This window comes from Nuphar pumila, chromosome 2, assembly GCF_984573655.1.
Source record: "Nuphar pumila chromosome 2, dmNupPumi1.hap1.1, whole genome shotgun sequence".
NCBI classification, from domain to species: domain Eukaryota; kingdom Viridiplantae; phylum Streptophyta; class Magnoliopsida; order Nymphaeales; family Nymphaeaceae; genus Nuphar; species Nuphar pumila.
The window spans coordinates 139,669,470-139,694,597 of record NC_143250.1 but is presented as its reverse complement, the minus strand read 5'-3'; the positions used below and the strand labels follow the sequence as shown (position 1 = coordinate 139,694,597).

The window sequence follows — 25,128 nt, the reverse complement described above, 5'->3', positions numbered from 1 at the left end:
TGTCCTCTATCTCCAGTCCAAACAGGGCGAGGCCCCGTTTCCCCTTGGTCCACTGCCGTCCCTAAAAAGGGATTGGGGGTGCAGCAAAGTGGGGATCGGGATGGGTACAAGGTGGGATGGGGGAAAAGCGTGTAAGTCCATCCCCGCACAAGTTTTAATTTTAACCTCCATCCCCGTTTCATATCCTTCATCCCCGGTCAAAATGAGGCAAGGCCGGGTGGGGGCCGTTTCCCCCCGGTCCAGTGCCATCCCTATCTGGTAGGAGCAGCTAGTGCAGGTCACCTTGTATTGGGACGTTGCAAGTTCAAATCCCAATGGTACGGTTGTATAACTGGTAGGATCTGCCTAACCCAAGCAATTAGCGAGGTTTTCATTGCTACTGAGACTTTTAGTCATCTTTTCTTAGTAGATATTTTCTATCAGGTCAGGAATCACTGGGGAACCGAGGACATGGCTTGGTTACGACCTTCGTTTCGGTGAATCCTTCTACTTTTCAAGTTCTATTGGTCGAGTCCTCCTCAAGCTAACTCTGTAGTCTTTCTTTAGATATTTAATAAAAAAAAATCTTTCCCTTGAGCAAAAAAGAAAGAAAGGACATGGCACCAACTCTCTCTCATGCACAAACACGCAATAAGAAATGGGGAGAAGACTTGAAACCAACTTTACAATGAATGAGCAAGGAGCATCATTTAGGTTGTTCATTCTAAATTAATGCAATAGCCCATATATAATCTTAAATATTTTTTAACCTCATTTATGCCTAGCCCATCCATTGCGATACACTTGCAATTTGTCATTTTGTAAATTACTACTTGTGGTTAATTATAAAGTTTATCAACAATAGAGTTGTTAAATCAAATTCGATTGAAATGAATAGATGGTGTTATAGATGCTCCTTGCAGGATTGCATTCACTACATGAGATTCTCCTCAATCCATCCCAAACCTCTCAAAACCACCCAACTTTCTCTCTCAATCCTCTCCCTAACCAATTTTCTCTCTCCCTCTAACCGACTAAGCTTCTTCTTTCTCTACCCAAATCTCATTTTCCATTATCAACACCAATCCAAGGTGCCAGTAACATTGGTATCAGAGCAGGCCATGAACCATGTGGTTGTGATAATCATGAATCAACTAAGGAGCCACCATAGAGGAGCTCAACCTATAAGGAGGAGCTCCATTCCATCAGCCTCAAGTATTGGTGTCTTCATCAACCAAGAAGCAAATCGAGTTACAAACCTCTCTATTCACATGAAAATCTACAGTAGTTGGTAAGTTTTACCTTGAACTCATCTCTGGAGGTCGATTTTGGTGAGAGAATCAAAATCTGTGAGTTCTAACTCCACAAGAGCTCCAAGATTAAGACAAGAGACTGAATTTTGTGGAAAAGCTTTAGATTTGTTACCAATTTGTTTTGGGTTCAAGATATATTGAAGTATTGTAGAAAATATGTTGAATTGTGTTAAAAAATGAAGAGGTTTGAGATCTGCATGAAGTTTGAGTGGATGCGTGATTGAACTTATGTATTACATCACTACAATAAAATGCTAATTAGTGACGGACATTTGTGACAGATTTTTTCAGTCGCAAATTAGCGAGAGAAAACTATCCGTCGCTACAATTTAAAATATTTGTAAAATTATTGACTAAAATTTCTGTCACTAATTAGCGATGAATTTGCAACAGAATTTTTTTCGTCGTCAAATCCCAATACCAAAAAACTTTAATTAATGATAGAAAACTTCTGTCGCAACTTAGCGGCGAATGAACGACAGAATTTTTTCGTTGCAAATCCCTTTCTTCTTAACGACGGAATAGGACAGAATTTTTTCGTAGCTAATTCCGTCGCCACACTTTTCGATTTAAACTGACGCCAAATTCTCCCTCGGTGCGCTCTCTCCTCCCGTTCACCCCCAAAGCCCTAACTCCCCCCCCCCCCTTTGTTCTTTCACACTTTTCCCCCTTTCACTGTATGCAGCCGCCCCCCTAGCCTTCTCTTCTTCTCCTTTCTCTTCCTCGTCCGCAGACCAGTCTCGTGTTTTTCGATTCCTGGGGAAGATGAGAGAGTGCATCTCAATTAACATCGGTCAGGCCGACATTCAGGTCGGGAATGCGTGTTGGGAGCTTTACTGTCTCGAGCAAGGCACCCAGGTAACGGTCTCTCGTCAGTGTTGGTGGAGAATAATGGTTTTCCTTTTTTACAAGATGTTAAGATGGATCTTAGTCATTTTTTCCATCATCATTTCGTCTCTTCTTTGAAGATCTGGTTATGTAGTTTTGTTTTTCTTTAAGTGTACTGGAGCGTGCGATTTTTTTGATGTTGAACTGGATCTGGTTTTCCTTTTTTTGATGTTGATGTTATGGTCGATTTCGTTCTTTTCTCTTCACTATGCCACCTCTTATGTGAAGATCCGGCAATGCTAGTCTTGATTTTCGTCAGATTCAACGGAGGATGGTTGTTTCCTGTTGGCGGGCAATTGGCTTCAATGTCACTTGCTTCAGCATTGCGGCGCAGTAAGAAGCGAATCCAAACCATGATACAAACTGAATTGTCTTTTATTATGTCGAGGGAGCTCTTGCCTAACCAAGGGAATGACACATGCATTAAACGATCCTCCGGCGCTAGTTGTACACAAAATGGATTACCTGAAAATCATCTAGTGAAGTGGAGATCTCTTTTTTATCAGATGGAGAAGGCCCTACAACAAGAGGGAAACTACCTTGTGAGTCAGAGATGAAGTAAATCTATTTTTGTAAATTTATCTTTATGTGGCTAGAATTTTCTGTATATCTATAATCTCTCCCTTTTTACTTTCTATTCTGTTCTAGCATACAAAATAATATGTTTTTTCCCTTAATTTCTTTCTCATTTTCTTAAAAAGAAAGAGGCTCTCTTTGGTTGGATGCTGATAATGCAGTTGTGGATTCCATAGGTTAGTGGAATCCATGAAATTGACACTTCCTATTCATCAATTTGGGAAGATTCAGTCACTCCTTTGCCATTTCCGCCTGAAAGGTGTTTGGTAAAAGAGGTCCATTGGCCATCACGCTTGCATGACTTACCTTGGTGGTAGTCAGAAGCACTGTGGGAGTGGTTGTGGGGTGTGTGCCTCCAAATTGCCACCTCTTTGTGGTGGTAGCTGGTTTGAGGAGTTGGAGGTGATACTTTTGATGCCAACACCCTCAAATACCCTTTTTTCTATGTTTCCAAACACATTCTAATGCTATGCATTTAACAACTCCACCCTTGTGACCTCTGACGATCATCTCCTAAACAGAGCACGGCAGCTTCTGTCTTCATGAGCAATGTGTGTACTACACTGAAAAAGAAAAGCCTAACATAGAACTTTATGGCTTTTGATCCAGGAGAGCTGGTTGAGACAGGTCAAGGAAATGCAAGTGCATTGTGAGCGTGGCTTGCATGGAATTAGCATGAAAAATGTGGAACTACCAGAAAATATCTCCAGGTAACCTTTTGATGTTAAATTATTACCAGACAATGGAGCCCGGGATGGGCTGGAGAAATTTCTAAAAGCTGCGAGCAGTGATCCTGAGACTGTTCTACATTATGAATTCATGCAAGATTACAAGGTACTGTTGGCTTCTTATTTTAAAGAGAGTTATCTTTTGAATTGCTCACTTGGCATTCTTTTCTTTCTGATATATGATTCATATAAGTCTAGTTACTTAAGCACAGGAATTACTCATATCAATTTGTTCATTGAATTGCCATTCTTGAGTGCTTCGTTTGGGCCTTTTACTTATGAGTGCTTCACAAAAATGAAGTTTTGACCTTTCACTGCCATTTTCCCATCTTTTTCCTTAGATTCTATTGATTACCAAGTTTGCAATTACAAGAGAATTCCTATTTCCTATGGGCAGAAAAGCATTTAACATCTGCAGATGCAAAACCATAAAGATATCCATCTGAAATGTTCCAAGTAAAGAGAAATGTGATTTGTAATTAGCTGCCAAATCAAGAACAATTCTAATCTTTTTTTTTTTAATTTATTGACCCCATGCTTGTTAAGATGACTTACATGAACATCCACATTTGTTATATTATATAGAGATATTATGAACAATAGATAAGTTCATTCCTGTGAGAATCCTTCATGATCATCTTTAATGAATTTCTAGTGAACAGGTCCACTTAAAGCATTTGGATGGCCATATTGAGGAGGTATAAAAGTTTGCATATACTTGTTTCCAACAATTAGTCATCCTTCTGTTTTTTCTTCAGTATTTTACTAGATTAGTTCATCTTAACTCTGTTCTCTCTCCAAAACAGGCTCCTTATTTCTGTCTTCCGGCAAGTGAACTAGTTGATGTTATAGCACCTTCTTGTTACAGGTGAGCTTTTCATCGTTTTTTCCCAGTTCTAATTCTGAAAATTATTCTAAAGCATTATGAATTGTTATTCAATACTCTACAGATCAATCGTTGTTACAGAATGCTAAGCATCATTATCATTTTTGTCTTTCTTTTCCTGTAATTGTTTCACATCTCTAAGATAGTCTTTGTGCATGGGTACTTTTGGCTATTTTTTGGCCTAAATGTTCACATTAATATATATGCCTTTATGACCCCACGTCTCTCTGTTAATCCTCAATTTTTCTGAAATCTATGAATTTCTTTGCAATTTTATGTCTTGAAAATCTCTATGGTTAAACGGTTTAGGTTTAGATTTTACATCATCTCTTTGGCTCAGAGTTTTCCATCTTGGGGACATAGTCTCCATTTTCTCTTGTCATTATTGTTATTTTAATGCTTGATTGCTTTCATTTGATTTTTAAATTTTTCTCATTTATTTCATCCTGTTGCTTCTCTTACCACTTTCATTTTCTGCTTCTGAGTCTTGCTAGTACCATTATTGGTATGGCTCATGATTATGTGGGAAGCAACAATATGAACCTTTTGCTTTCACTTGGACAGTTTTGTACCAGAAATCAAGTGGGTAATCCTTTTTTGTTTCATTTTGCTCTCTCTTGTTCTTGTTTTTTAAATTTGAGAACTAAATCTTTTCCTTTATTAAATTAGGGAGGCAAAGATCATGCTAGTGCAAGATATATCTTGAGAACATTTATCAAAGTCAGTAACATTCATGGATGACAATTGCAGTGGAGCTTGTTGCTAATCCCTCCATAATATTCATGGATGAACCAACTTCTAGACTTGATGCCAGAGCTGCAGCAATTGTGATGAGAACAATAAGAACTATATTTTTGGTGAAAAAAAAAATCCTTAGCTTCTACTTCTTGAATATATGAAATCCTTTCAAAAAATGACCCAAAATTTTTTATGAATTTATTAATTTCCATTAAAAACATAAATGTTGGTTTCTCAAAATGGTACTTTAAGAAGTCTTTGTCCTGTATATCAAAGCGTTGTCTCTGGTGGATGTGGTTGATGTAGCTTATAAAAATCAAACATTCACTACATTTGTTTGGTCTGTGTGCCATTAACTCATCTTTCTATGGGTATGTGATATGTAAATACAATTCAAAATATTCCATTAAAATTTACAACAATCAAATAGTAGTTAGTTAACCAACTGAATTTTTAAAAATATATATATATAACAATAATAAGACTCGGTCAAAGTTGTGCCCATTAGGGGATACGTGATGAGTTGTGGAGCCTGATTAAGAGTTTTTTTCCTTACAGGAGGGGGTTTGGGTTTTTTCTTGGGCTTATGTTCGAGACCCGGATTCTTATGGATCATACCTGATTTTTTACTAGCAGCTTAGTTAAAACTGCGTAAAAAAACCCTAATTTTTGGTCAAATAAGGACTTTGACCTTCATTTGATTAAAAAATTTAAGGCGTGTATGCCTTGACTTGAGGCGTGCCTCGTCTCGAGGTGTGCACTTCAAGGCGTATGAGGCGCACACCTCTGGGCTCTTTTTTTAATTTTTGTTTTATCCGTCGCTAATATTCAACGATGAATTTTTGATGGTTTACGACAGATTATATTCTGTTGCTAATTTCGTCGCTAAAATAGTGACGGAATATAATCTGTCGTAAACCCAAATCAGTGTTTATTTAGCGACGGACGTGTGGCAGATCATGTTTATCGCTAATCCATCGCAAGTTAGCGACGGAAGTAGCGACAAATAAGTTATGTCGATAATTAGCGACCAAGATTATGTGATGGACACTATCTGTTGCTAATCTGTCGCCAATCTATCTTTAAATTGTTTAGCGATAGATAAGACAGATTAGCGACGGATAGCGTTTGTCACTAATCCACGTTTTTCTTGTAGTGCATGGCCACCTTCATGTTGGGTTTCTAAGTGTGCGATTTTTTAAGTGAATTTTATATTTCCTGTTAAAAAATTATTTTGGGTCAGATATATATGTTGAAGATTACTACATTGCATGACTTCTGAAGTTGTGTTTACGATAGCTTGAAGAAGAGTTGAATCTTGGGTCAGTTCTTGGTCAAATTCATGTGGTATATGCAAACCCACGTTGAAGTTCTCAAGATCTTGATCTTCTTTGATAGATCAGTAGTTGAGTGTGTTTTCCTAAAGAAGTTCATGTTTCTTGTTATTTAGAGTGTGGAGGAAGGTCAGAATTCAAAATTTGAGGTTTGGTCCCGTTTGGAAGAAGTGGCACTAAGTTTTTTTATTTTGGAACCAAGTGCAATTTCAGTTTAGTTCAGTCCTGTTCAAATTTTGATTGTAGACCCTCAAGTTACCCTACTTGAAGACCAAACCCAGTCTTGGCTTGAACCTATCCAAAACTGAACCAAAATTCACCCTCACAAAAAAACAGACCATAACCTAGTTGTACATTACCAACCATGACTATTCGAGCTCAAGACCTTGTTGAGGGCCTTAGAGCTGAGCACCAAATGAGATTAGATACTATAAACCATGAAGTAAGTGGACCCAAAAGCAAGATTGACTCCATGGATGATAAACTAAGAGCTATCATATAAGAAGCCTTCAAGAATTAATGGCTCTTAAACAAAGACAAACTAGTGGAAATATAAAGTCACAAATGGGCATGCCAAAAAATGAAGCTATCAGCAAAGCAATGAAGCCTAAAATGAACTTCTCTAAGTTTTATGGAATTGATCCTAACAGTTGGTTGATCAAGGTGGAGCACTACTTCGAGTGGGCTCAAACCGAAGAAACACGAAAAGGTGCACCTAGCAACTTTACATTTTGATGATGATGTTAATAAGTGTTACAATGGCACAAGAGTTTCTTTGGCACACCAAACTGCTAGGATTCATTCTTTGGAGTTCCTCCCTTCAACAACCATAAGGCGAACTCGACACAAGTCGAGTCACTTCGGGACAGTGCAAGAGATCTTGGAGAAACACCATGATAGATATTCAGGAAAAGAAGCCAAAGAAGGTGTCACACATGAGATTTCTCACGAACACGAAAAGAATTCAGATGTTGATCTTAAGCACGAGTCCTTCACTTAATCACAAGTTGAAAATATGATACATGAAAAAGAAGCAACTAGTACGGAGGATCACAAAAATGAAAATGCAGCTAGTATGGAGGATGATAAAAAAGAAAATGAAAAGACATGAGGAGTGATGAATTTGATGATAGATACAAGAAAACTATATATGGAGCAGCTGCCTATCACTTGTGAGCACCCTACAATCACACAAGAACTATGCACCATGGTCCTCAACAATCAATGTTAGTCATGACCCGATAATTGAATATTGAATATTCTAGAGCCCATGCCACCTACGTTCAATAATGGGCAATGAAAGTGAAGTAATGCCACAAATATAAACATTAGGAGCCACCTTGGAGTTTATGAGGTTGTGTTTCCACCCACATCCATAATCTTGAGACCAAGGAAGTATACATAGCCATGGACTCCATCATTGGGAGACGAGAAAAGGTTTTGGATGCAAGAGGGACAAAAGACCACCAATATCATATTCATCTCCATCTTGACATGAGCATTGGCTGTAAGGGGGGCAAAACCTGACCCGACCCGCCAACCTGACTCTTAGGCGGGTTCGGGTTGGGCAAAAATGAACCCGTTTAATAAACGGGTCGACCCGCCTAACCCGTTTAATAAACGGGTCGGGTTCGTGTTTGAGGTATGCCAACCCGCCAACCCGGCTGACCCGTTTAATAAATGGGTTAGGCGGGTGGGTCAACCCGCCAACCCGTTTACCTGACCCAATCAGTTTATTAAGCGGGTTGGCAGGTCGTGTCGGGTTACCCGTTTAATAAACGGGTCGGGTTCGTGTTTGCCACAACCGACCTGTTTAATAAACGGGCCGGGTTCTGGTTGAGGTATGCTGACCCGCCAACCTGACCCGATTGCCACCCCTAATTGGCTGGTCCAACACCTGACTTGAAGACAAGGCAAATTTCAAGGGGTTAAGAATGTAACATTCACTTTTGGCAATCCGGTTAAAAGGTCATTCCAAGGGGATCAGCTACTTGGGTAGCCTTGTAATTCTTGTAATTGTTGAGAGTTTTTGTACTCAACTGAGAATTGGGTGGCATGAATGTAATATTCATATGTAACAAGGGTTGTTATGAAAGCTAAGGTCTATATGAGGCCCAATCCAAAACATTTGGCTTATTCTATGATTGCTCACTTGAGTTGCTTAATGCAATTAGAGAGAATTCCTTGAACTTTCTATTGGAGTTGTGCATTTACTATAAAAGGGTTAGACTTAAGTAGTTAGCTGCCTAACTGCTTGAGATTCCTCTCAATCCATCCCTAACCATTTTCTAACCTCTCAAAACCACCCAATCCTCTCTCTCCTAGCTGACTAAGCCTTTTCTTCTCCTACCCAAATCTCTACCTTTTTCCATTACCAACACCAATCTAAGGTGTTGGTAGCATATATATAAACATATACAGTAGGTGGTAGCTGCCTACCACTTTTCTGGCCAACCACCAATCTATTGGGCGTTTGAAGAGTGTTTTTTTTGTTTTCCTTTATGTGCTTAATTTTATAGAATCTACTCTTGGATCATCGAATTCTCATCTGATTCTAACACGCAGGCAGGTTTTATAAGATTTAAAAATCAATGGTCTAAAATTTTCATAAATATTCAAGGTTTTAAAAGTTATACTTTAAAATAAAAAAACATGATCCAAGTCATTTTCTAGCAAACTGATCATACCGATTATATCTGCCACAATAGATTTGCGAAAACACACACACACACACACTATATATATATATATATATATATATATATATATATATATATATGAAAACCTACAAAATGGTTATGGTGTTAAATGAAACATGCTACTAGATTTTCAGTATTTTTTTCAAAATTATGACCGTAAGATGTGATCTATATGTTTGTTTTTATTAGAATCGCTTCTTGGAGCGGTTGAGTTCGATGCATGGATATGTTTTCATAAGGTTTCAAAAATCAATGGCCTAAAATTTTCATAAATTTTTGAGGTTCCAAATACCAATTTTTCTGTCCAAAATGCATGATCCAAGTATTGATTTCTGGTAAATCAATCATGTTGAACACGTCTATGAGGTCAGAATTTTGAAGAAAAAATACCAAAAATCCAATAACATGTTTCATTTAGCATCTTGCTCATTTTGTAAGATTTTATTATATATATTATAAATGGAAACCTACCCGATAGAAAACGTACCAACCCTACCCACTAAGAAATTTTTTGATGTTTTTTGGAAATTCTGACATTACATATATGTTCATCATGATTGATTTACTAGAAATTGACACTTGGATCATGCATTTTTGGATGAAAAAAATGAATTTTAAGCCTAAAAAATTTATGAAAACGGTAGACCACTGATTTTTAAAGCTTATTAAAATCCATTTATGCATCAGAATCAAATGATCCAAGTTTCAATTTCTAGTAAACCAATCATGCTGAACACATTTGTAAGGTTAGAATTTAAAAAAACACAGAAAATTGATGGTCCTAAGCAATCGGGCACCGTTTGATAGGATGCAATAGCTTCCCACTACTATATATATATATATATATATATATATATATATATATATATATATATATATATATATATATATATATATATATATATATATATATATATATATATATATATATATAAAGAGAGAGAGAGAGAGAGAGAGGTTCATTGCCATGACTTTAGTATTGAACAAGATGATGCAATAAAAAAGAAATGAACTTGCATTGGATGGATGAAGTCAGTCGCATTTCGTGACAAACATATCCCTTAGGGATTGATTTTGTAAGAATACATTAAGACCTAATCTGCATAGATGTTAGCAAAAATGGAGTAGCAAAATTATGTGACCCCATGGACGCACGGGTGTGTGTGTGTCTGTAGCTTTTGGAGGTGGGCCACGTAAGGCAGGGTGGTCGTGGGCCCCATCCAGGGTTTTCCTAGTTTCAGCGAGATTTTCTCATCATAAAAAAAAGAAAAAAAATATGTAATTGCACTAGGCAAGGATTAGGAGTAATACAAGTAAAAAATATGACTAAAAAATAAGTAGAAGTCTACTGCATTAAGGAGTTTTTTTTTTTGAAAGGCAAGCTGAGGTTAAGCAGACCCTTATCAGATATCTCTTAAGCCCCATGTGACAGAGGGATTCGAACCTGGGCCTTCAGCTTGGCACCACCTCGGTGGTACCAAGAAAATCTACATTAGAAAACTCTTTGAAATGATACAAAATACATGATTAAGGATTATTTTAGTTTGGACCTATTATTTGAAAATCTGCAAAAATATAAAAGGGGTGACTTCAAATAAAAATAAATTATCTAAGCTAAAGGAATTAGAAAACAAATTGACCGAAAAAATAATACAGGTTTTATTTTGGAAAGGAATAGCTGTGATTTGTGCGTGAGCGTGCGCATGTGCAGGCCAACAAGTTCACAGGACCCTAGCAAACTTACAAATGCAAACGTGTGGAATTATTTTTATAGCACTATATTAGTAGTAATAAGGTCGGGGTGCACCTAAACTTTATACAAGTAGGGGTGGGCATCGGCCCGGCCTGGCCCGCTAATGGACCAGACCTTTGATCGGGCAAGCCCAGTCAATGGCCCGGCCCGGTTACTAACGGGCCAGGTTTTGACCCGGTTCTTAATGGGCTCGGGTTTGAAGAGAAGCATGTGGCCCGGCCCATAAGCCCAATGGGCCAATGTGAAGCAGGTAGGGTCCAGCCCGGTCCAAACCCATTTGTAGCTCGGTTTCTTTTAATAAAATTAATATAATAATTCTTAGAATAACAAAAAAAATTGAATTAAATAAAAAATATATAAAATTAATAACTAGCAATAGTTACCCATTCCTAAAATTAACAAAAAATGAATTAAATGTAAGAGTTAATTTTATTAAAAAAATTATATTGTTAAAAAATTAATAAATAACTCAGGCCCATCCAACCGGCCCGGTAGCCCGCAGGCCGGGCCGAGTACGGGCCTAAACCCAGCCCATGACGGGCCAGGTCAGCTTGGCCCATCAGGCCACTGGGCCCGTTGCCCACCCCTATACACAAGTGCACGCTTGGTTAAAAAAATGATTCTAAAACACACGTCTCCTTTTAAGGGCAAGGGATAAAGGCCACAAAGTTTTACTCCAGTAAATATGGCAAGGAGAGCCAGCGTGGCTAGGTTTCTGATAAATATAAAAAAAAAACACGCCTCCTTTAACTCAGCTAGGTTTACTAAAGTTATGCTTAGGGGTGTCAACCAGTCGGATTTGGTTCGGACCCAGGTGAAACCAGACTTGGACCAGATTTTTGGTTATGACATTAGGTCTGGACTTGGGTCTAATCTGGTCCATTATAAACAAAACAATACCCGGACCCGACAAGAACTACGTGAACCAAACCAGGTAAAATCATATTTTTTTTATCATTTTTACATTGAAAAATTATGGGTTTTAATCGGAACTCGGGTTGGGCCCGGGTCTGTTGGGAATAAAAAGGAGAAGGTGATGATGATGAAGTTTGTGGTATGAGGATAGGTGATTGATGATGATGATCATCATCATGTCTCTCTCAAAAAGCAGGTATTTGTAAATTGTGAAAAGTTAGGAGTGATCCTGTAAATAGGTCAAAAGTTAGGTTTCTTGTTTTGTAATTGTTTCATCCTTTTTTTGTTGTCGTTTACACGTGCTAGATATGATCTACACATATTTCCCATTAAAAAAAAAGTTTTGGATCGTATGATTTTGTGTGTGAATATAGAATTTTTAAGATCTCAAAAGAATCATTTCCATACTATATTAAAACTTTATAACATAAAAAATCATATTTTGCATCTGAAAAATATGATTCTAAGTTGTGATTCCTGTCAGGTAAACTATGTTGTATACATCTATCGGAGTAATAAGCAGCTCCTAGACAATTCATGTCATAGACTGTCCCAAACACCTCCAAAGAAAGTATTATTGCGTGTGTTTTTAGCTTAATCCAAATCTCTACAGTGTTCATCATTGCTTATTCACTAAAAATATAATTTGAATTGAATTGATTTACCGAGAAACATTGATTTTTATTTGATCAAGTTTTTTAGTTTAACGTGAGCCATTGATCTTTTTTATTGCTATAAAGACGTGTTCTAATCTAATACATGTGTTCTACTAAGTAAACTATACATATCTATAAATTTGAACTAAGCTAAAAACATATGCAACTATGTTTTTAGATGTGACTAGGACAGTTTAGGACATGAATTATTTGGGTGATGCATCCATCATCTATATGGATTGACAAGATTAACCCGCATCTATGGTTTTTACTAGGTGGGTGTCGGTGCACATGGAGCATTCTCTCTCTCTCTCTCTCTATATATATATATATATATATATATATATATATATATTGGTAGTGTTCAAGTTTTGATGTGCCCTTGTTTGCACTATGACTATGTGGTTAAACATAAAAAATCTCTCTTATTTAATATAATTAAACCTGCAAATGTGTTGAGCATCATTTGTTACCTAGGAATCATACCTTGAATCGTATATCTTTTAAATAAAACCAAGATGACCATTTAAGTCATGAAGTTTTGGTATACTCTAGGGCCATTGATTTTTAGTATCCTTGAAAATCCTTCTTAGACATTGCAATGGTATATATATGACCTAAACCTATTCTTTGTTAACAAACCATATAGATCACATTTGTAGGCCTTTTTTAACAATCTCATATATATATATATATATATATATATATATATATATATATATATATATATATATAAAAGAGAGAGAGAATGTGCACAATTTTATTGGTGCGTATGGTGTGCACATTAATTTGCACACCATGCACACGAATAAAACTGTATAGAATATGAAAACTACCATGTGAATTGGGCATTTTCAATACTTTTTTTGCAAATCCAACCATGTAAATGTGTTTGGCGTGTGAATTTGCTAGAAGTCAACTATTGGATCATCAATCATATATTTTTGATGAAAAAATAAATTTTTTTGGATGCTTGAATATTTATAAAGATTATAAACGGTTGATTTTAAAGTCTTAAAAAATCTTACTCATAATTGGAGAATTCAAGAGCTAGTCCTTATAAAACAAAGCATGTCTTTAAGACTAGATTTAAGATAAAAGAACAAAAAATCTAAGAAATTTGCAGATAGGGACTCATATATATATATATATATATATATATATATATATATATATATATATATATATAGAGAGAGAGAGAGAGAGAGAGAGAGAGAGAGAAATGGAAACATGCTAAATGATTTTTTTTGGCATTTTTCATGTTTTTTTTGCTATTTGGACCCCATAGATGTGGGAATCATGATCAATTTATTAGGAATCCACACCTAGATCGTGTGTGTTTTATGAAAAAAAATGATATTTAGATCCTCAAAAGTTTACAAAGATTTTGGACCATTGATTTTTTTAACCTTATAAAACCTATCCATGGGACAAAATTGAACACTCCAAATGCTGATCCCTAAAAAATCAATTACGTCGACCACATTTGTATGGTCTGAAACTAAAAATAAAACGAGAAAAACCTAAAAACCTATTTATTATATTTTATTTAACAGGTTTGATCCTTAACAAATAAACCATGCTGAAAACATCTATGTGGTCAGATTAAGTTGATAAAGCTTGAACTTGAATCTATGATTTCTAGCTAGATAGTTTTGTGCTTTTAATGGCACTAATTGTTAACCTTGTATATACATACAGGAAAACTAAAATATGTACACGAGCCAAGATTTTCATAGTTTTTTTGCAAATCTAACTATGCAAATGCATTTGACATGGTCCATTTGCTTGGAATAGACTATTGAATCATAGGGAAATGTGATTTTGTATCATTTAATATTTATGAAAATTCTAAGCCATTGATTTTCAAGCCTTAAAAGATGCTTAATGGGATGATCTAAGAGTCTGTTTCTATAAAACCAAGCATCTAAATCACATCTGTACGATGACATTTAAAAAAAACTATAAAAATCTTGGTGCATACCTGTTTACATAGTTTGCTGGTTTATATATTTCAGATACCCTATATATATGTGTGAATGACAGTGGAACTGCAACATCAGAAACACATCAATCCACATTAAGCCGGATTTGGTTGCCGTGGAAAGTGAGTATGTTTGATATCAATGTTAAAATATCATTAGAGCCTACATCATTTCCTTTCATGCAGGTTCTAGCTATCGCCATACAAATATGCTTTGATTCTTTCCATGGGAAAGGAAAAACATCTTTTCCCTTCCTCCCCTTGTAGGGTATGCTTATGTCTGTGCCTAGGCTTTGATGGTGGGAATCCACAGGTGACCTGTCTCCCTAATTAACAAAAGCACCCATCATCTTCACATATAAATGCAGTCAAAAGGTCGTTTTGGAAGATTAAATTAAACCTTTACCATAGGCATAATCTCATGTTCCTTAAAGGTAACTTACCACCCTTCACTATTATTTGGAAAATGTCCAACAAGTTTAATGAGCCAAAACCAAATATTGTGGATATTAAATTGAGGATCTCTCACGGAGGGGCTACCTTAAAATAACAGCCCCCACATCAAATCAAGAATCAGTTTTAAAGCCTTAGGATTAGATACACATTTTGGATTACTTTTTATCCCACTAGGCTTTTGCAAGGTTGGTATTAAGAGTTACAAAAGATCATGCCAATACTTTTAAAAGTTATAAAAAGAGTCAAAGTGGTTCAAGTGGGGAGTAAAAAGATCAATGAATCTCTCTCTCTCTCTCTCTCTCTCTCTCTCTCTCTCGGGGCGTTTGAATACCTTGATTATCAGAACCACCTATTAATCTTGGCGTGGGGCCTACACTAAGATCTGAAGTATTCTAAAGCTGAATCTGGTTTCCACTCGAAAACCAAGATTTCATATCCAAATTGTAATGGAGATACATGGATCACTGGTCCATAAAGGGGAGTTGAGCCAAAGATATCTAGTGTATCTCTAATCTTCAGATCTCATATTCAAGTCTAGTTTCCAAGCAATCAAACACTCACTCATTGTCAATGGACTTGCAAGTAAGGATGGATTACTATTGTAACTGCATCTTCATCCACCACCTTCAAGAAAGGGGTTTTGTTGATCGATGGGAAAACCCCACAAATGTTTGTCTGGTTTTAAATGGTGATCAATGTTGTCAGTGCCGGCGCTTATCGGCTGAAAATGGATGCGCTTCACCCTAGAATCGGTTATTTTTTAATGAATATAAAAATACTTTAAATTATATTATTTTAATAGCTTTAACACATGTCACGTTTTGATCAGCAGTAACATTTTTTTAATTATTTTTTGGCAGATTCATGAGAACGATTCACTTGAGTATCAGTATCCGCCGATTCATCTGAATCTTTGGCCAAACGATAGAGGGCCGATACCTGTACTGACAACATTGATGGTGACTGTGTAGCTGGTGGTGCTGAGAAGCTAAAAGCATGAGTGAGCATGATCAAAATCTGCAACCGCACAAGAAGGCAGTGAAAGGAAAAAAGAAGGAAAATCACAAAACAACTGCAAGTTCAACCAACCAACCAGTCTTCAATGTTTCAACCACAAAGACCATACATCATCATCATCTCAAAACCCTTTAAACACCTGTTTCTTTAATAATTAAAGGTTCAAAAAACAAAGAACATTCGTATAAACAATTCCCCAAGGTAGGGCCAATGCTGTCAAATCTACCAAGGCCCACTTAGTTTGCCTCGTTGGCTATAGCTTCTTCATTCTTTGTGGAGTGAAAAAAACCTACTCCTAAATAAAGGGCTTTTCCTATCCCTGACCTACAATCCAGACATTGTGCAGTACCATCCAAAGAGCCCCCCCCCCTACACACAAGGGTGTCAACGGGTCTGGTCCTCCTATAGAGTCCGGGAATGGTGATAAATAATTAAGACCGGAGTCCGGACACGAAGATTCGATTAATACAAGAATCCTGGTATAGTTTGTGAAATTTTATACCACACCTCGGCCCGACCTGAGTTCTAATTAAGAGCCGCAGTTTTTTAATGTAAAAATGATAAAAAAAAATATTATTTTAACGGGTATGACCCGGGTCTGGTTCATGTAGTTTTTATCAGGTCTGAGCATGGTTTCTCTTATGATGAGTCCGATTAAACTTGGGTCTGAACCCGATACCATAGATTTGGTTCTACCTGAGCCCGAACCATTGACACCCTTACCACACACATAGAGCAAGAATTAACACTGTTCCAAAAAAAACAGTTATTATTGTGACTTATTTCCAAAAATCACATGGAATGGAATCTTTGAAAAAAAAAACACCATGGCAAATACCAACCACCTACGACCCCCAAAAGACCATCATCATCATCATCTATCTTGTTCATTATGCCGATACACCAACTTTTTCTTTTCCAACTCTTCTTCATCTTACTTCTCTCTGGCTACAAAAACTAAAAGCCTAAAAAGGCGCTACGTTTACAACCCCAACTTCGCCCTTCGCCACCGCTTTGTAAAATTACAGATGGGATCAGGTCAGAGTAATGCTGTTAGAGCTCCTTTGAATGCCGTTGATTTCAAGATGAACCGCAACAAAAACCTGTACAAATGAGATGCCCATCACTGCCATGAGCCCACTGTTTTCCATGATTTCTTTTGAGTTTCCATCTGAATGATTTAAAATGAAGCCTGTTTGGAATCTGTAGTTGGCATGGGAGTTTATGGAGTTTATGCATTTGAAGAAGTGGCAGCCAAATCCATGATTTAGTGGCATTATGAATGGGAAAGGGCTTCACTTCCCATCCCAAATGCATAAACGCCCATCCCAGCACTGAGATTCCAAACAGGACTACCAAGATAGTTTGACCAAAATTTTAACTCAGGGCCACCAAATGCATAAACGCCCATCCCCAGCGCCGAGATTCCAAACAGGACCTTATTCACCATTGGATGGGTGTCCATCAGTTTTAAGATGAACGACATCCAAGGTGCCACAGATGAAATTATGGTCAGAGGTCACGATCCTCTCTCAATTACACGTATCCAAACAAAGGACTCTCTCTCTCTCTCTCTCTCTATCTCTCACTTTGTAAATTTACCTGTACCCAAGTATAGAACACCTTTTTCTCTCTCCCCGTCTCTTTATATTTGTATGTATATAGTCACTAAAATATAAGAACTATTCTGTGAACCATTATTTTCATTGTTTATTATTATTATTATTTTAATCTAATCATATCGATGTGATCTGCATGCTTGTTTTATAAAAAGCAATTCTTGAATCATGGTTAATAAGAAATTGTAAGGCTTTAAAATAAGCAGTTAATAATTTTCATAAATATTTAAGCATCCAAAAATTATATTTTTCATCAAAAATACATGATCCAACAACTGATTCTTAACAAATCCAACATGCTATATAGTTGAATTTACAAAAAAAGTGTTGAAAATGCCCAATTCACATGGTAGTTTTCATATTTTTGATTCTCATATTTTAGCGACTCATATATATGAAAACACTAAGTGCATCATCACTTTTGAAAATAACCAAAACAAACTCACGCAGAACGTTCATTGCGTGCATGATGAACACTCCACCGTTGTTTTTGCTGAACAAAAGCTTTAGCGGCGACAATATCTTTAGGTCTTGTTTAGTGAAATAAAAAGTCGCCACTAAAGGTCTTGTTTGGCAGAACAATGCACGGTATATAGTAGGTGATTGTTGCCTAGCACTTTTTTAGCCTATCATCAGCCTACCAGGCTTTTGAACTATTTTTTTAATGTTTTCTTTAAATGTGACTATAGGGTTGTGGTTTAGGTTCTTATTTTATAAGAATCAAATTTTGAATTTTCCAATTCTAACATGTAGGTAGGTTTTTATAATATTTAGAAATGGACAATCTAAGTTTTTTATAAATATTCAATGCTTAAAAAATCATATTTTTTTATCAAAAAATCATTATCCAAGTATCATTTTCTAACAAAATTTGTAAAAAAACAACTCAAAAAAGCCTGATTAGTCATGGTAGGTAGTTACCACTTTCTCTCTCTAGATACATACAAATACACATATACACATGATTAGGACCCCAATCATCGAACGATGCTCATTCATTTATTTTTGGTGATTTGGGGTGTTCTTGGATCCCCGCTAATTCTCTAGATGAAAAAATGACATTTAGCGGCAATTGAGAATCGTTGAAGGGTGTTTTTTGTTTAAAACAATGATTGTCGTTGATAGCATAATAGTGAATGATATATGTATCGTCCACCATTATGTCCTCTCTCTCTCTCTCTCAATATATATATATATATAGTCATTAGAATATGAAAACTGAAATATGAGAACTAGAAATATAGGCATTTTCAGTACTTTTTTTTTTGCAAATCGAACCATGTGGATGTGCTTGGCATGGTAAATGTGCTAGGAATCAACCATTGGATCGTGTGTTTTAGATGAAAAATGTGATCTTTGAATGCTTGAATATTTATGAAGATTATGAGCCATTGATTTAAAAGTCTCAAAGAAATCTCATTTATGCATCAAAATTAGATTATTAAGAGCAGGTTTTTATAAAACCAAGCATGTAGATAACATTTGTACAATTAAATTCAAGAGAAAAGAATAAAAAAATCATGAAAATTGTGGGCTCACACATTAGTTTTCATATTCTAGTGACTATATATATATATATATATATATATATATATATATATATATATATATATATATAAGAAAACTGAAATATATAAACTAGCAAAATGTGTAAACTAGTATAAACCAAGATTTTCATAGGGTTTTTTGTAAATCTCATCTTGTATATGCATTCAGTGTGATCCATTTGCTTGGAATCGACTATTGGATCATTGTAATCGGATAAAAAAACGTGATTGTGTATGCTTGAATATTTACAAAAATTTTGAGCTATTGATTTTCAAGCCTTATAAGATGCTTTTTATGCATTAGGATGATCTAAGAATCCGTTTATGTAAAACCAAGCATTGTATAGTAAAAATTTAGAAAAAGAAAACGGTGAAAATCTCTGTGCATACCGGTTTATATATTTTGTTGGTTTATATATTCTGGTCATATATATATATATATATATATATATATATATATATATATATATATATATATATATATATATATATATATATATATATATATAGAGAGAGAGAGAGAGAGAGAGAGAGAGAGAGAGAATATGAGAATTTAATTATGAGAACTAAAATATGAAAACTAGATATATAAGCATTTTTAATATTTTTTTTTAAATCCTGAATGTGCTTGGCAAGGTGAATTTGGTAAGAATCAACGATTGATCGTCTATTTCTTTATGAAAAATGTGACTTTTGAATGCTTGAATATTTATGAAGATTATGAGTCATTAATTTTAAAACCTTAAAAAATATTGTTTATACATCAAAATTGAATTATTCAAGAGTGTGTTCATATTAAACCAAGCATGTAGATCACATTCGTGCCGTTATGTTCAAGAGAAAAGAACAAAATATCTATGAAAATCGTGGTTCACACATTGGTTCTCATGGTTACTAATGAAAGTATGAAACTAATGAGTAGAAATCCAAAAATCATTAAATGTATCAAAATTTCTTTACACATTTTTACACTGGAAAGGCTCGATCCAAAGCTTGATCCTATCCTTAGGTAAGGAACCAAGAACCACGTTCAATGTGGTTAGATTGAGTCATACAACTTGCATTTCTAGTTCATTAGTTTAGTTTTGTACATTCATTATTACCAATATTTATCCTAATTATATAAAATATAAAAGGGAGAAACACTCAAGCATATATTCCTCATCCGACCCTACAACAAAGCTCCCAAATCTCCCACCATCAATGCTTATAATCAATGGTGCAGATCCACCCTCGGTTCAGGGGCCCCACCTAGCAGGCCATGATTTTGGGTGGGTCCCTCCCTTCCCCTCGTCACACATTTATTTGCTTCCATCCGGCACAGGCAGGCAGAATCAAGAACCCCACCCCCACCACGTAAAACCCCACATTCTCCCATCTCCCCCTCATCTCCTCTTCTCTCTCTCCTCCTCCTCCTCCTTTTCCCTTTCCCCGACTTCCAACCACAATCTCCAGCTCATCTTCGAAACTCCGGCCGGTCAAAAAGCTCCTCTCTCCTCCCCATAAACCACCATCATTCCTATTTCCACCTCCTCAAAAACTCTTTGAATCTCCCCACCACCACCACCGCCTCCTCCTCCTCCAACCACCATCACCATCTTCTTCCAAAACCCAAAGAAACAGAAAAAGAGAAAGAAAAAGCGAAATCCATCTTCCCCACCACCACCAACCCAAAAAAGAAAACAAAAAAACCATCATTAGCGAATTGGGTTTCGCTTCCCTCTCCTTTTTAAATCAATACCAAATATTCTCAATCATCCCTCTCGCCCTCCCCCATGGGCGACACTCATCATTGCTTCCATGCATGCACTCTCCTTCCTCCAATCCCCTCTTCCCAATCTCCCCTTCCCTCCCTATAATTACATCCTCTCCTCCTCATCTACGACACCCCATATGCCTCTCTCTCTCTCTATAGAAAAGAAAGCGAGTGAGAACTGAATCGAATCGAATTGGGTTTGAGTTAAATCGGAGGCAGAAGCTATGGAGTCGTCGATCAATGGGTTCTACGCGAAGCTGAGGAGGGGGATGGATGATCTGGAGGAGAAGGTCGGCGGCGGTGGTGGGGAGGAGGGGTTCATGAGTGCGAGGTGGGTGAACCAGGCGCTGGGGTTGCTCCGATCGCTGCACGGGGAGCTCGTCCGGCTGGTGAAGAGCCTCAGGCTTCCGGCGGGGGACAAGTGGCTCGACGACTACATGGACGAGAGCGCCAAACTGTGGAGCGCCTGCCACGTGCTCAAGTCGGCGGCCTCGGGGCTCGAGGGGTACCAGACGGCGGTGGAGGCCGTCCTGCCCCTGGTGACGGACGGACGGTGGTGGCCCTCCTCCCCGTCTGCTGGCGCCGCCCCCTCCCCGCTCTGCCGCCAGATCATGCGCAGCATATCCGGCTGCCGCCGGGAGGCCGTCAGCCTCGAGGAGGACAACAAGGCACTCGTCGACGCCCGGATCGGAGACATCGTCCGGTTCGAGGGCCGGCGAGTCGGGTCCGCCGGAAAGTTCAACGGGTTCCGGGGGGTCCTCTTCGCCATGAGCAACGCGAGCTCGCTCCTCCTCGTGCTCCTCCTCTGGGGGCTCGCGCACTACTCGCCGGGATCGTCGCCGTCGGAGGAGGAGGAGGAGGAGGGCTGCTGCCTCTGCTTCGGCTCCGGGCTCCGCCGCAGGATCGCGGCGGAGATCGAACGTATCGGCGGCAGCGGGGCCCGTCCGCCGGCGATACTGCTCTACGAGCTCCGCCGGTTGCAGGCGGTGATGGACGACATATGGGCGGTGCTGGACTTGCGAGCTCAGGGGAAGGTCGACCCGGCGGCGCCGGCCATATCGGACAAGGTCGAGACGCTCAGGGCGTGCTTCGGGTCGTTCAAGGCCGGGCTGGAAGGCGTCGTCGCGCAGCTGGACGACTTCTTCGACGAGATCGTCGAGGGGAGGAAGAAGCTCCTCGACATCTGCACCCGCCGGCAACGGTGAGCCTCGCCGGCCGGCCACCTTCCGATACGTTCAGAACGAGGAAGACGATTGTCGCCTTCTCTGTGGGTACTGTTATTACTATGAATTATTGCTGATGATAATATACACATGGGTAGCTAGATAGAGAGATAATACAGATAGGATAACGTTATAAACAACGACCAAATGAAAATAACGTTAAAACAAGACATACCCAGATTCCGATTTAGGAAGAAGAATATAAATCCTGTGTTTTTTTTTTGTTGTTTAATTTGCGGGATTGTTTTTTTAGCTCTTTTCTTGATATTTCGATTAGGAATTTTGGCTAAGGAGAGAAGACTTTTCAGCTTCCTTTCCTTCGTTTTTTTTTGTATAGATTTAAATAGTAAGAGAAGAAAAGATTTTGAAATCAAAACCCAGAAGGGGAGGAAGGGTTTGCAGTTTTTCCTTTTTTTCTTGCTTTTTTTTTCTAAATTTGCTTTTGTGGTTTTTGATATTGTAAAGAAGCGATGAATGAATGTAGAAAGGAATTTATCCAAATTGAAAAGGCCTTCCCATTCTGTGTCTTGTTTCTTGAGTGCCCGACGATCCCATTAATGGGAAAAAAGTCTTGTTTGTTACAGTTGCAGGAGGTTGATGGGTGATCCTCTCTCTTTCTCATATTGTCTCTCTCTCTCTCTAAAAGAAAGATGCCAGAAAAAGGAGGCTGGAATTCAATTCTTACGCGCATATTTGATAATTACAGCAGTACCGATACTACTGAACGCAGTGCTTTTGTTTCCTTTAAACTAATTATGACATGGGCCTTTTTCTTTTGTTTAAAGAATAAAAAGGGCCGCAATAATGGGTGCTTCTGGAAGCCATGATTCTCATGGTGGAAATTTTGCTCAATTTGATGGCAGACTCCATCATTCCTCTCTCTCTCTCTCTCTCTCTATATATATATATATATATATATATATATATAATATATATATATATATATATATATATAATATATATATATATATATATATATATATATATATATATATATATATATATATACCCTGATCAGATTCGTTTCCCCTAATCATTTCTCCCACAATCATGTTTGGATACATGCAAACATACACACATGGCTCCCAACTTGGGAATTTGTGCTCCAGAAAAAACAGTGTCTTTAGGAAGCCATCATGTTTGGATACATGCATACATACACACATCGCTCCCAACTTGGGAGTTTGTGCCCCAGAGAAAACAGTGTCTTACATCTCTTTATCCAAACGCATCTTTTGAATCTTAGTCATGGTTGGTTCCCTACTTTTCTTTGTTGTTTCTTTCTTGCTGGATGGTGGTGAAGATCTTGAAGCACATCATGAGAAAAAGAAAGGTCAGGTCTCAGGGTTGCCCACCCCCCCTAACGGTTCCCTTATGCCGTTCTGTAAGCCCAATTGTATTTTGACAGTTCATTAACTAAAAACAACTTTGAAATGCTCTTCCTATAGAACCATTCGAACTGCATCGCCCCGATGCCGGCCATCTTGTAGATGGACGGCACCAGAAATGGACTTGGACCCATCATGCTAAGAGATGAGCATTTTTTTTAATATTTACCCGGAGAAATCACCTTCAAAATCAAAGACCTAGCCGTGCTGGCCCTGCTTGCAGTACTTACGATTACTGTCTTAACAGCTTAAAACTTTGTGGGCTTACCCTTTGCTTATGATCTTTGATAAGCTGGTACTGAAAACAAACAAGAAACTGACTCGTGCTGGACCTTAAATGCCAATAAAGAAGGACAAGATCGACTACAAAGGTTCAACCTTCTTCGTTGCCCTTGCTTTTTTTTCGATAGGCACATTGTTCGCTGTTTGTAGTTGTACTCCTCAGTGCCAGTATGGCCAAAGTGGGATTGAAATAAAACCTGAAGTGATCAAGCCAGAGATTGGTCGACGAGGTCTTGAAGGAGAAGTCGAGTCAGAACAACTGAGGGGTTCACGTCCTCTTTGTGAGAGTTGTAAATGCAATCGCAAGACAAGCTACACTTTCACTGATAAAGTTATTGCCCTTTATCTTAAGTTTAAGGGTGACATCCAATGCCCCCTGTATCCAGCAATATTCGAAATGACAAAAAGTTGTAAATTAGCAAAAACCATGTAGATAGGTTTAATCCCGTTTTAATTTTATAAAATAAGTTAGGTTTTTTTTATTTTTGAGCTATAATATTCAAATTCAAGACTCAATATGATTCAATCCTAAGATCTGATAAAATTAAATCGTCAAGCAGAGTTTTTAAATACTTTTCTGAATACAATTTTTGTGTGCTAAACATTTCTCTTAAAAGATCAAGTTTTTTTTTTTATGGATGTTTTGGAAACGCTAAAAACTTTTTTTTTGGTTCCAAAGTTTTATTGAAAAAGACATGTTATAAATGAAGTTTTGCTAACTATGAGCACCCTTTGATGGTAATGCCATCAACAGCATCTTTGACCTGATCCTCTCTCACTCATGAGCTGGAGAGGTAAGCTCTATTCGGATTGAAAGTGCCATAGGATTACGTGTTGCTGCTGTTGTTGTTGCCTTCAACGCAATGGTTGGTGACAGCTGGATTTGATCTTTAGGAGAAATGGGTCACCATTGGGGTCCATCTTCCAATTCATGTGCCATTGTTGGGGGCACCCACATTGCTTTTCTAGTATTTGTCCTGTCCTTTTGTTCTTCTTTTGGTTAGGCACCAACAAGTTGATATGTACATGTGGATGTGACTTTTTTATCCTCCCAAACGTCCAAAGTCAGATTCAATGCAAACTCAAATGTAATGTATAGAAGGTTTGGCTGCACTTCCTTAGGCCTATCAGCTTTTGCAATTTTATTTTAATATAGATTTTGTACCTTCTAAGGGTATGTTTGATTGCCTTAGCCTCGGATCCTAAGATCTGAGGTGATACGAGAACAAGGGGAGAGAGACAGATGGAAATCATGGAGAGAATAAAACGTAAAGTATGCACTTGTGCTAGAAATTCATGAATCTGTATCCTGACCTCCTTTCCTAAGCTACAAAATTCATGAATTTAAATATTCGAGGATCTCATATTTAAGGATTTGAGGTCTTATATAT

General features: G+C 37.6%; 1 protein-coding gene across 1 annotated transcript; it reads left to right on the top strand.

Annotated features, from left to right (window-relative positions):
- The first annotated feature begins 21,068 nt into the window (after nucleotides 1-21,068).
- On the top strand, nucleotides 21,069-22,049 carry LOC149847328 (uncharacterized). The gene has a single exon (XM_089993984.1). The coding sequence runs from the start codon at nucleotides 21,069-21,071 to the stop codon at nucleotides 22,047-22,049; it is 981 nt and encodes a 326-aa protein (XP_089850110.1).
- Nucleotides 22,050-25,128: the final 3,079 nt, after the last annotated feature.